At 44.3% G+C, this 13,213-nt stretch overlaps 1 protein-coding gene across 3 annotated transcripts in view; it reads left to right on the top strand.

Moving 5' to 3' along the window:
* LOC138566803 (zinc finger FYVE domain-containing protein 1-like) overlaps positions 1-13,213 on the top strand; it is a 730,070-nt gene that overhangs the window by 571,822 nt on the left and 145,035 nt on the right. For all 3 annotated transcript variants that reach the window (XM_069644465.1, XM_069644464.1, XM_069644466.1), the window contains 2 exons: positions 11,703-11,800; positions 12,624-12,741. In XM_069644465.1, the coding sequence (XP_069500566.1) occupies positions 11,703-11,800; positions 12,624-12,741 (216 nt within the window). The remainder of the gene's footprint in view (positions 1-11,702; positions 11,801-12,623; positions 12,742-13,213) is intronic.

Below are 13,213 nucleotides of genomic sequence, written 5' to 3'. Positions count from 1 at the left end.
CACTTATGTCACGCAAATTGTATGTGGGTGTCGTGGGTGGCAAAGTAGAGGATTTAGTGCCATCAGATAAGAGACCAGGTGGTTATAATTGTGGAAGAATTGATGTTATCAGATATTTCTTGGCATGTCTGGAATTCAAAGAGAGCGAAACAAAAGGAAAGATATGTCATGAAGAGTGGTGAGGCATTGCTAGGATGGAAGGAGCAGAAAAGTTTAATGATCAGACTTGATCCCAACACGCACAAACAGGTGCTGAATGCGATGGGAGGCATGAACGTGGTTGACAATTTTCCCAATGTGTTCTCGAAGAAAATTTGGTGCGTGAGTGGAATGGTACACAAAATTGTTCTAAAGGAGAGATGTAAGGCACTGACAGCAAAACTCTGTCTGTCCTGATGACACTCACGGATGGTGTGAGAAATGAACTAAAAAGGCTGAAGGAGGCGGGCATATTTGAACCCGCGAAGAGTGTTGAGTTGGTATCGCCATTGGTTGTTATGAACAAATCCAGTGGTGAAATGTATCGATCTGAGGGAGTTAAATAAGTGTGTGGTAGTGGAGAGACACCCCTCGCCCAACACGTCGGAAATGTTAACACTGATTCGTAGTGCCAAGTTTTTTTACCAAATTAGACATGGCCTCTGCCTATCACCAGATACAACTTGATCAGTCTTCTAAAGAGCTTACTGCAATTATCACCCATGAAGGTATTTTTAAATTTTGAAGGATGCCATTTGGTTTGGTGTCTGCGTCCTCGTACTTTCAAAAAGTGATGGACAAATTGTTGAGAGGCATAGAAGGGGTGTGGTGTTTTAAAGATGATATCTTGATTCGTGGTGATACCTGGGAGAAACATGAAAAGAATGTGAGAAGGGTGGTGAGAATCTTGGGACAGAGTGGCATAACATTAAGGGCAGATAAGTGCGCATTTGGGAAAGATGTTGTGGAATATTTAGGTCACGAGATATCTGTGGAAGGGCTACGGCCGAAGGAGTTGGTGGATGGTAAGAAAGTGAGATCACCCAAGGGGAAGGGCGAGCTGCGCTCTTTCTTCGGTATGGTAGAGTTCTATCATAAGTTCGGAAACAATTTTGCTAATAAGATAAACAAAATGAGAGGCCTACTCAAGAAAGGAGTAGAGTTTGACTGGGACGCTGAGTGTGAGAAAGATTTTCAGAGTATCAAAGTAGAAATCGACATAGCTGGTGCTTTGGAGATGTTTGATACTGGAAAGAAATGTACCATTACAGTAGATGCCAGTGAGAATGGTATTGGTGCTGTTTTGACCCAGGTGGGCAAGGATGGTCAGGACATGGTTATTACCCATGCGTCACGAATGCTTAGGGGAGTAGAAAGGAACTAGTCAATTTTGGAGAAAGCGGCAATGGCCTGTCATTGGGGAACTGAGAAATTTCGCAATTTTGTGTGGAGAGTTGACTATAAGAACTGATCACAGACCATTGAAGTCCATTTTTGAGAAGAAGGGTCTGGAAAAGGTCTTGAGAAGGGTGGCATGTTGGGTAGCAAGGTTATAGGGACACACATTTGAGGTGGGGGTCATTTCAGGAAAAGAGAATTTGAGGGCTGAATGTGTCTAGACTTGGAGAATATATTTGTGATGTCCAGGATGTGGTGATGGAGGATGACATTACAGGTATGGTTTTTGTGTCACATGATGGAGTGATCACTCGAATGGGTGGATGATTTGCGTGCGGATGAGACTTGGAAACACATCATAGGTTTTGTCCAAGAGGGATGGCCGGAAAAGAGGCTTTTGGACAGGGAGGAGAGGTCATTGTGGGCAGTGAAGTCTGAGTTGAGTGTGAAGGATGGCATTTTATATTGTTGGGATCGAGTGGTGGTTCCCAGTTCCCTTATGAGGCGATTGGTGGAGGTTGGACATGAAGGGCACACTGGTATGTACAAAACAAAAGGAGTCTTGAGGGGGGAGTATTGGTTGCCGTGTTTCAATCGCCATGTGGAAAGGATGGTAGGGAGTTGTGCTGAATGTGAGGTATCTGGTAAGAACGCAGTAGACGGGCAGAAACCCATGGTGAATATGGATCCTCCAAGAAAAGTTTGGAGTGGTTTGGAAATGGATATTGTGGGCCCAATGGATCTGGGCAGTTGTCGAGGGAGGTTTATGATTGTCCTGGTGGATATGTTTGGGGGGGTGGGGGCGGACTGAATTTCAGATTGTGCGGGATATAACGGCACAAAGCTTGTTTGAGTTTTTACAATGCATTTTTGCGAGGGAAGGTTTCCCTGTGTCAATCTTGACTGATAATGGGAGGCAATTTGTTGGGGGACATTTCCAGGAGTACTTAAGGTTATGTGGTGTAAGACCTAAAAGGACGGCATTGTACCAACCTCGGACAAATGGTATGGTAGAACGAGTCAACTGCTGTGTCATGGATGGCGGGAGCTTGTGGAAAGGATAGAAAGATAGCAGTGAGAGAGGTGTTGTATGCTTTAAGATTGGCTCCCCATGAGCATACAGGGGTGAGTCCTTTTGAGTTGATTAGGGGAAGAAAGCCCAATACCAGGGTCTCACCTCCATGGTTGGGTAGGGCATGAGAATCTAATTGTGGTGGAAGAGGTGAGAAACAGGATGGTGGGAAAGAAAAATGTGTGGGTGAAAAAGGTGAATCAGAGGTTGGGAAGGAGGGAGGTGGATGATTGGGTCCGCATCAAGAAGGAGGTGATAAAAAGAAAGGGGGGCCTTGTGTACTGAACCTGTGCAGGTGACGCAGGTTTTGAGAGGTGCAGTAAGAGTTCATGGTGGGCAAGTGTGGAATTTGGCCAGGGTGGCAAAACTAAGACCGAAGCCACAGTAAAGGTGTGGTGAGGGTCACTCAGTCATTTGGCTACCCTCTGCAGCTGTGAATTTAACTTATTACAGATGTATTTTTTGATTATAATGAGGACTTATCCTATCATGTATATAGGTGTATGCGTGCGCGTGCGCACGTATGGCTCATAGGGTTAGAATATAGAATGCCCAGCTCATGATGTGGAATGTTATTCTTTGGCTACAGTCAGTTAGCTTGCTGTTATTATGCTGGGCATAGGTTGGTGGTCTTTGTTACTTATGTATTTTATGAATAAACCATTATAACTTCAACTAGGAAGCGTGTGGAGGCCATCATTACAAAATTATTTTCCCATAGTGTCTCAGATTTCCAGCCTAACATCAGTTTGCATCTCTCCTTTTTTTTTTAAACTCTGTAATTGATGATCTTTCTATATGCACTCCAATATCAAAGAAACCAAACTGCTGCCTGCACCAAAAATCCAGGAATGTACTTAATAAAGCAAATTACATAGTCTCCTCCAGTAACCCAGGCCAACTATATTTCCCAGACATCTCAGCTATAGGAAGGAACTCCTTTCCAACGTATAGATCTATGACTATAGTGCACTCTCCCATAGATCAAGGTCCCAAATCCGCTGCTGCCCAGGTGAACTCCAGAAGAGTCCAAATCAGACAGCTCGTACTGCAAGGAGACACGCACCCTAATGTAGCAGTCCGAAGCTCTCATTTACACTGCTCTAGCTAGCATGATCAGGTACACCTGCAAGGTAGCATCAATGCTGCCTGTGAGAAAATACATCCAATCTTGTTGGATACCATTAGCCCCGATATACACCTCTCTGCATTCATCACAGAATCCAATCAATTGATGTGTGCCAATATCCCTGTGTTAATATCAGGAGTAATGCATTACATCAGCTTTTAGCCCAAATTAGCTAGCTTTCACAGATGGCACAAGAATCACTCAGAGGCAGTCCAAGTTTTCTAAAATATTTTTATTCTGGAGGTCTAGGCCTAGATGCCAGGACCGAAATGGACCGAAATGTCAAACGCCTTTTCTCACTAAATGCCCTTAGGGACTTAACTGTCCATACTCTATCCTGTTTTTAGGGATCTACTAAGATTTTGACAAATGTGCCTTACAGACACACTATTGATTCAATCCTCTTTCTCTTTCTCTCGCTCTCAACTCTCTCTCCTGCTCTCTCCTTCTGTGCCTTGACTCTCCCCACTCCTCCCTCTAATCTTCTGTCCCTCTGATGTCTCACTCCTTCCAAGCATCGCCTCCACCATTTTATGTTACTCCTCCCTCCACTATATTATCCCTCAAACGGCTGCTCCTTCCTTACTGCTACTCCCTTCAACCACCCTCCTTTCAACCAGTAACATACAATTCACGATCACTACTCACTGACTCTTCGAACAACTCACCACACTAGCATGCACTCACAGTGCAGTACCACTTTCACTCACTAACCCATGCCTCATCTCCAAAAATCGCCTCCACACTCCTTCCTTCTTCACAATGGTCTCTTGGTCATCCACTTCCTCTTCCCCTGTCCCTGAATAACGCATGTTTCCTGATGCCTGCTGCTTTCTTGTACACCTCAATCCCCTCTATGGTTTGTTTCTCTTGTCCTGGTCACTCTGGCCCTCCCTTCCCTACCTGCGATACAATGTATGCCTCAAATATATAAATAGAGGGCTAAGCCCCGTCCCTTTCATATGTTCGGGTACACCATAGAACAGCAATGGAGGTCTGGGAAGCTGGATAGCAGAGTTCATGTCCGTGGCTTAATTCCTTTTCACAAAGGTGAGCCCCTACTGTGGTAGGCATTTTGTTTCCCCGGTATTGGGGTCTAGGGTTGTTGGCCTCAGGAGCTTGACGAATTTCTGATAGCACTGCACAGCTTTCCTCTCCGCTGTGCAATGGTACCGCTGCAGCTCCCCTCGGCCTCTTTCCTGCATTGGCAGACTGCAGCATCCCGTAGGGCTGGTCACTGGGATTCTGGGTCTTGGTCCTTTGACGACTGGTCTCCCCGATGGCGGATGATATGGGATCCCAGTTCTCTGTGGGGTGTTTCTGCTTTGTTGCTGTTTGGGGCATGATATCGCTAGGAAAAAAAACACTGGCAAGTATTTTGTATAGGAGGTAATGCCTGTCCTGCAGATGGGCTGCTTAGATATATGCTGGCACTGGGAATTGAGGCCCTCTGAACTGCCACTGTCTACCTTGGGTGTAGGGACTGGCTTTGGACTTCTCCCTGGTCGGCCTCCCACTCCCAGTTGAGGGGGGTTCCCATCTCCTCTTGACAAATCCAGGTTACTGGCCTTGTTGCACAATTTAAAATAGCAGTTTGTCTATGTCGCTGACAGCTTTTGCTGGAGCATCAGACCAAAATCTCTGCAAACACAAGCAGTCCTGATCTTTTGTTCCCAAATACACTTTTGCTGAAGTAACATAGGTTTAACTTTGAATTGGGGTCTCCCCCACAAAAACCCAGTTGGACTTTCACTCTCCACCCTACACACCCATCTATATAGTTTTTATTTAATTTAATTGTCTTCCATTACAAATATTGTTTTAATTTTAACTGAAATGCATTTTTATGGTTTATAGAGCTAATCCCAATAGTCTATAACTGATTAACCAATTTACTGAGAGCTACACGTTCAACCATTCTTGTTGCCCGTAGTGGCAACTTGTTCCAAAACCCCATGATAGTACTTTATTCATTGTGTAGTCCTGTTATGAACATGACCCATGCCCATGGTAAGGAAAATGGGGACAACTAAGACTTGCCCTGATGAATTTGCCAAAGATAAGGCCATGGCTCTCGGCACTTTGAGAAATGTCTGGCGTGTTACCCACACGGTCCCTCAGAAATCCCAGCCTAGTAGCTGCATTACATGTGAAAACATGGTCTCAGATACCATTATGTCCCCTTGCCACCAGATGCACCCTACGTGCATTTGCAAGTACTATCCCCAAAGTGAACAGCAAGGGAGAACTGGGGCACCCCCTGCCTTACCCTCAGTTGCAGTCATTCTTTGAGACTATCACCCATTCCAACCCTTGTCATTGGACTAATATTTAAGCTTTGCAAAATGTAGATGCATTGGGCGGCACGTAATGGACACCATGGTCTGAAACAGAAAATCCAATGATGCAATGTCATAATTTGCCTGCTGCTCCTCACTCCTGTATCACATGCATTACTCTGTTCAGGTTTGTCTTCGTTTTTTGACTTGGGGCAAACGAAATGTAGTGCGATTCTCATGAATAAATGAGGTTAATAATTGATGTACCCTTTGAAGTAGACTCTGTAATATACTTCAAGGTTAATGGTCTATAAACAACACAGTCAAGCAGGTCGGTTCCTAATTTCAACAACACTCCTCCCTTGCCTTCAAGGATAGATTCCATAGGCATTTATTCCTAGGCCCTTACCCCTACCAAACAATCGTAGTTCAGCCCTAACCTCTTGCTCTATGATGGGGTCCCGCCCCCTTGTTAAATACTGACAATTTAGTGCCAGTGCATTTATGGCTTCCAACATCTTTTCACTAACGGGTGGTATAAAATGTTAATCTCCTCTTGCTTGAACATTACCACCACATCTGGTCTGTGGATCGACCGAATTGCCTATCCTCATGGTTTTTGCCAAACTATGCCACCAAGTGACCAGAATTATCGCTATAGCCATGCTGCATAGTCCGCCAATTTTGGTGCTTAAACTGTTGCAGAGACTCATAGTACCACATGCACTAGCCTTGTTCTCAACTCTTGTATCTGTGATTCTGTTTGGTCCACACATGCATGTCTATTGAGCATGTTTTTGTGGTTGAGTGTCTGTGTAATGTGTGAGCAATGCAGCTCCTATGTTTTACCACCTTAAATGTCCAAACAATAATGTTTTAGTGCCCACCATGCCCTGATTCCTTTCAGAGTATTGCATAATGTATCTTAGACTCACCCTACATTCTGTGTCTCACAGCTCATCTACTGTGATATCCCACTGAAGAATTGCTGGTCGAACCTTGTACCCCTGATCTAACCTTGCAGTGCAGGGGGTGGTGATCAGAGATCACTCACATTATTCAGCCTATCGCATTGGTGAAAAATGGGCTTCCCGTAATAGTAAATGCATGTGTGTGAGGGTTTGCAGTAGGTTTTGCATGGGAAAACGGAATGGATCATATCCTGCAATCTTGATATTGGACAAACTAATCATGTTAAGTTGCTGTACTGCCTCTTTCAGTGTTCAAACTCCCAAGGTAGCAAGCTAAATGTGACCTATAAATTGTACATTTTCAGACACCCGCCAAAGTAATCTCTCCCAAATGACCTACCACACTTAAACACTTTTGGAAGAAAAGCCTGCTCTCTGTTAGGGCATACAAATTAACGTTTCAGATTGGTTGCCCATCCAGCCAACCTTAAGGAATAACATCAGCCATTTACATATGTGTTGATTGCATCCATCTCCAGTTGAACTCCCGTGGTTGCCCAAACCAAAACTCCTTTTATGTAGGTGAAAAATACCAAACATTCCTTAGCTTTTGAAGCTTCTGTAATAGCAAGTGGTTCTCCTGCAACCATGCCATATGCACCCCATTGTAAAAAGGACCCAACTCTAAATAGTTTTACATTACCGTTCAACCTACAAACTTTGCATGTGTTTATAGTTACGTCACCCAATCAGGATAAGTGTATGTTGGTTTACTACTGGTTAGGAAACATTTCTCTTTTTGCTACTTTTCCTCCATTGGTCTTATGGCCATCCAATTTTGCTGTTATGACTTTTTGAAGGGAAGTAAAGCCTTCAGATTCATTTCCCTTGCATCTTGGTAATTTAGTATGGGGAAGTTGATCGGTCTTTCTGGCTATCAGTACTGGGAAACTGTTTCCCTTTCACATTTGGTGACTTTATAACATTGCACACGGCACCTTACAGTGCAGTAAAATAGGGATACTTTTGTATTATCCTAGCTTTTGATGTTTGGTTACTTTATATGTGCCTAAAGATAAGCAGGTGGGAGCAGATACATTTGTTCAATTTTTGCATTATTTTTAGTGTGCATATTCACATTTACAATGTGTGGCTACTAAAGGGGGCTAGTGCCCTTAAAAAGCTGTTTCACGAGATTTCCGCTTGTTCTTAAGCAATATTGTCATTTGGCCTTCTTCCTGCCTTGCCAGGTCAGGAAATTCCTTGTAAAGTTATGCAGTTGCCCATAAAAGCTTCTACTTTTGCGGGCTATTGATGCCTTTGTTTGTGTGTGTGGCCAGAAAGGGGGTGGGACTCTCTAGTCCCTTTCCACATCCGTGGTGCTAGAGAGACTAGGTGTGGGCCATGCGTTGAACCAGTAGTTGTCCCAGACTGGACAACTGCTGGCTGTTTGAATAGTGCAGATCCTTGCCATTGGTGGGCTTGGACTTACATCCAGCCTGAATTTTGGATAATACGAGGGCTCCTGCAGCCATTTCTTCAGATCAACGGTTGAGCCAAGAATTCCTTCTAGAAGGACAGCCCACTGGAGATCCGAAGAAGACGCAGAAGAGGGCTGGCCTCCCTTAGTGTGTACGGCCTAGTGAAGCCCCGCTCAACTACCTGACCTCCGAAGACTCTGAGCTGTGCTTCACCCCTTAGACTAGTGGGACCAACTAGTCTCAATGCCTTCCCAAGTATTCTTCCATCCTGAGCCTTCAGAAGTGTCCCTGGACCACCTGGTAGACTGAGAAGTTCTCTCGTGTGCCACCTCTCCAGAAGCATCACCATTTCACGCTTGCACCCGGAACTTTGGTAGTCACCAGCTTGTGGGAGAAGTTGCTTTCCCTTCGAATTTCAGCATCCCAGCATCAGAGGATCCTGTCGCGGAGGAGCTTCTGTTACCACGACTGGAAGGACTCCTGTCATCGCTGGTTTACAGAGACCGTCGCTGGAACACACCTTCCCCAATCCTGTGAAGTGTCCTGAAGAGACCTGCATCAGTGAATCTTGCTAATCTTCATCCAGGGGTTGCATCTGACTGGGAAGAATCCTTGCACACGCAGCTCCTGGGCATCTCTCACTGGAACCAACAGCGGGAAATTCAACCTCCAGTGACCCCCTTGGAAAATCGGAGTCAGCGCCGTGAGTAAATGCAGTGCATCTGTTGCCCCTGTCCTCTATAGGATAATATTGGAAACAAGTCTGTCGTCTAATCTTCCATTCCTTTTCCTTTGATTGTCGAACCTGGCCAGTAACTGCTGTCATTTTGTTTATGTTTTAATTCTTTTTATTAGCTTTTCGCAGCTGCAACACCACTAATAAAAGACTCTTTACTTACATCAGTAATATTGTTGAAGACTATTTCATCCCATCACCAACACATTACCGCTTGCCTGCAAGGACTCCTTCTGGGGAGAAGCATTGTGGCTCCTGTGACTTTTGGGCACAAGGCCCCATTCTTCTAAGGGATTGGACTGCGTAAGTTAGGGACATCACTTGAAAATTGGTTCTATCATATCTTGCATCACTTTACTTACCTTTACTTACCTCCTGTGTTGAATAAGTTATCTGAATGCATTTATGAACCTATGGTGAATGTATATGTGGGTATTGTGTGATAGCGCCTGCTATGTAGAAGGCCTAGAATAAATTATTGTATTTTTATACATACTTGTCTGAATTGAATTATATTATATTGTGTGGACTCATGGGAGTGTACCTGACCCCACTCTCACTCTCCTGAGCATAGTCTGGACTGTTCTACACGTTTACCTTGCTTGAGTTTTGGTTAACCTCTCAGAGTTCCCTGTTCATTACCAATAGGGTGGCCTCATATAATCTGTCTACCAGGCCAGATTCTAGAAATCCATCTTAATACTACCATCACATCAATACTGACCCAATTCACGCTGCGAGAAAAACAGAACTAGATGAAACAACACCCTTTAACTGACACCTATGCACTAGAGCCTGCAACCTTTCACTTTCCGGATGTTTGGGGCTACACATCCCATGATCTCTTGCTATTGGCTATGCTGCTTAGAGTTGATGGGATTTGTAGTCTAAAACATCTGGCGAGGCAAAGATTGCCGACTCCTCACCTATGAGAACCGGCCCCAGCAATGTACAAAACATTAGCTTCCCTTTGCTCATGCAGATTGACGGCCTTTGGCACTACGCACATTTAGGTCACTCTCATTCCCCCATAAACTTGACCCAAACCTCAAAATTGGTACAGAAATGTCCCTGTGTATTGAGAAAACCCTGCGCGCCTGATACCCTGGTGTACACTTGCCCAGTACTGCACTCTAAATAGTTCCCTCTGAGGCATCTTAACATCCACTGTGGACTAAAAGGCAAAGAGAATCAACTTCCCTAAAAATTTTCCCAACAAACCTCAGTGGGAAATCAAGCTCTGTATCCCGATCTTTATAATGTGATCATTAGAAGTCATTTAATAATGAGTGCCTCAACTGCTTCCCTGAACCCACCCCACCCCATCCAAGTGACTAGCCCACCAGTCGAACCTGGATCTGCCAAAACTGTCTTTCCTCACTCTGGTGCTGAGCGCCTCAACCATCAGTCTCCACCCCTTTAACATCTTTTATTTAGTTTTGGTGGCTTGCAGTTGTGACTAATGCACCAAATCTGAGAGTCGTCTCATGGCTCCATGTGTTGCAGTTAATGCTTTGTGGTCATGCAGTCCCTAGTGTCCCATTCATTGCTCAGCATATGCAGGAATCTGAAAGAAGTAGATGTTAGTAATTCATTACTTTCCATTTTGCTGGGTAAAACAGCACGTCTTTTAACTGATAATGTTGCAGAATCCCATGATACAATCATGTCTTTCTTTACTACTTGAGTATAATTGTATACGTTTGATACGCTCACATGGCCACATTGAATGCAACCATTGGACCAGGCAATCGTGAATAGCCTAATTTTAAACAGAAGTTGAGGATTTTATCAATTTGTGCCCTCTTAAAGGTGAATATGGGTGGCCCCTTGCCCTTTCAGGAGCAGCATTTCTAGGAACTGTAGGGTCTCTTTATCCCTTTGTGCCAACCCACCACTCTTCTATTGCAATCACACGAGCAGCATTTAGCATCCTCTGTATTCCTCTGGTTTATTGCTGTGACTTGGAACATCTGCCATCACAGAGCTCAGTGTGTTGACATGGCCACCTAGGTCCATCATCGTTGTCTCCTTTGTCACACTTCAGCTACTTTTTGCAGATTATGGCACATAGAGAGACATTGCTGCCCACATCTCATATTATCTGTTCCAACGCCACAAGAGCCCTGAATTGCCTGCAGGGTGTGGCAAACAGGCATCTAGGAGCTTTGGTGTTCTCCATCTCTGCAAGGTTGGGGTTTGTTGTTGAGGCAATCATCAGTATGTCATCCTTGCTCTTCAGCATTGTAAGCCACTGGCCTATTGCAAGACGGCAACCCGAGATTATTATTTCTGAGCAATAGTGTCAAAATCAGCATCTGAGGGAAGTAGTTTCACTATGCACCACAAACTTGTCCTGCTTCCATCCGCCAGCTTGCACAGGTAAACAGGGTGACTTTTGCTGTCCTGACCTTGAGAGACTCGGGCTCTGCCAGAAATACAATCGGTATTTGAGTCCCTAATGAGGCATGCGATGATGGCAAAACGGGGAAAGCTCAGAAAACAGGGTTTAGAAATTTTTAAAATATTCAAGATGTGTAAAATTGAACTTTTGGTTTCCTAGGCAGGTCCCAACGCTATTGGTGAGGTTGGTAAGGAAAACATGGAACATAAACATGGAACATATTATGGTTAGGCTAGTAGGTATTTGTACAGGACATGGTCGAATAGGTATTTGTTCAGAAGCTGTCTTATCCTTTCTTTCTCTCTCTTCAAAGAAATGTTATGAAGGAGGACGTGAAGTGATTGTGATCCCAAAAACCGTGGCATCTAATGAGAACCCTTGGTTGGGACTTGCCAAGTTTGCATGGGCAGGGTAAGTATACATATAAAGCAAAAAAGTATTTTAAAGTGGATGCAGGCTGGATGTTGATTGGGCCATGAAACTAAACACTGCTGTGATTAACTAGAATGTCACCCTTAATCTCTGAAGGGTCAGTCATGAGGGTAGGAGATTCATACTGAAACCCTGACCCAACTTCAAGCTTGAAAGTTTGGTGGTAAAGCTGTGTGTTGTAATGCTGGATAACCCACTTAACCATGGGGTTTGACACTAAAACTTCGAGTAGGTAATGGTTGTAACCCTCATCTGAAAGAGTACACCACTTTAGACAGAGGTGACCTGAACTCCAGCCTTTACCTCTATAAAGGGACCAAGCCTTTTGTATAAGGCACCTCTACCCCATGTTTGTGTAGTGCTCTGCAAACGTTGGTGGGAACAGCACTCCATCTCTCTCATAAAATATGGTATTTCCTTGCAAATAACCCCTTTCCAACCCTGCCAACCTTGGCACATGGTTAGGTACATCGTCCAGCAGATGCACACTTAGGCATTGCCTATAGACTAATCTACATCCCAGCCATTGACTTGCCAGGATGACAGGAGGGCAATCCAACTTCACAATGCCTGGAAAAGTCCACAACTCCTTGCCACCTCTATCTTTCATGTTATTGTATTTGCTATAGGTGGGTGGGTGATGCATGAAAATCATATATTGTTGGAGGTGTTTGTTACGTGGGGTTACAACAAATCCAATTACGCTCTTAACAGTTTTAACAGTTGTCAACTTTTCTTTTTACTCTTTCCAGCCTGATTTCTAAGAGTTTGACTTTTTCTGTATTTCTTATGGTGTTCTTAGATACGTGCTGGAGTGCTTCGTGTGTGGAATCATTTACCGGAGTAGGCAGTATTGGTATGGAAACCAAGACCCAGAGGGCATGATTGTGAGACAGGAAGTCCGGCACGTCTGGCCTGGGGTATGTTCTTATTTTTTCAAAGGTTTGTAGGAGAGAAAAATGTAAATTAAGAGTTCGGGTTGATTCTGTCCCCCCTCTGCCACCGTGAGGTACGCCTACATCCACTGGCCTCCATGATCAAAGTCTGGACTATTTCTTTCTTGTGTTTGGTGCCAGAGCATTAAGCTAAAGGGTCAAAATAGTGATGCCAAGTAACAGTGTGTCCATCCACCTGCCTCTGCTCCCCACCCGCCAAACGAAAGGTCACCTGCATGCTTCACTCTCTGCCCCTGGATCCTTTTACTTTGGATTGTGTAACAGAATGAAACTATTTTACTGTCCCTTTTGTAAATCGGGATTCGGTAACTGGTGACCTTTTTGGTTCTTTGTAACTGTTAACAGAGTACACCCCTCTTCTTTCAGCTTTTTATTCATCAGTAAATGAAATGTATGGTAAAGTATATAGAAACACATACAGAAACCACTTTTGTGG

The sequence above is a fragment of the Ambystoma mexicanum genome, chromosome 2p, assembly GCF_040938575.1.
Source record: "Ambystoma mexicanum isolate Mex_15411 chromosome 2p, UKY_AmexF1_1, whole genome shotgun sequence".
Taxonomy (NCBI): domain Eukaryota; kingdom Metazoa; phylum Chordata; class Amphibia; order Caudata; family Ambystomatidae; genus Ambystoma; species Ambystoma mexicanum.
Note: the sequence above shows the minus strand (reverse complement) of the source record. Positions and strands in the feature narration are given on the sequence as shown.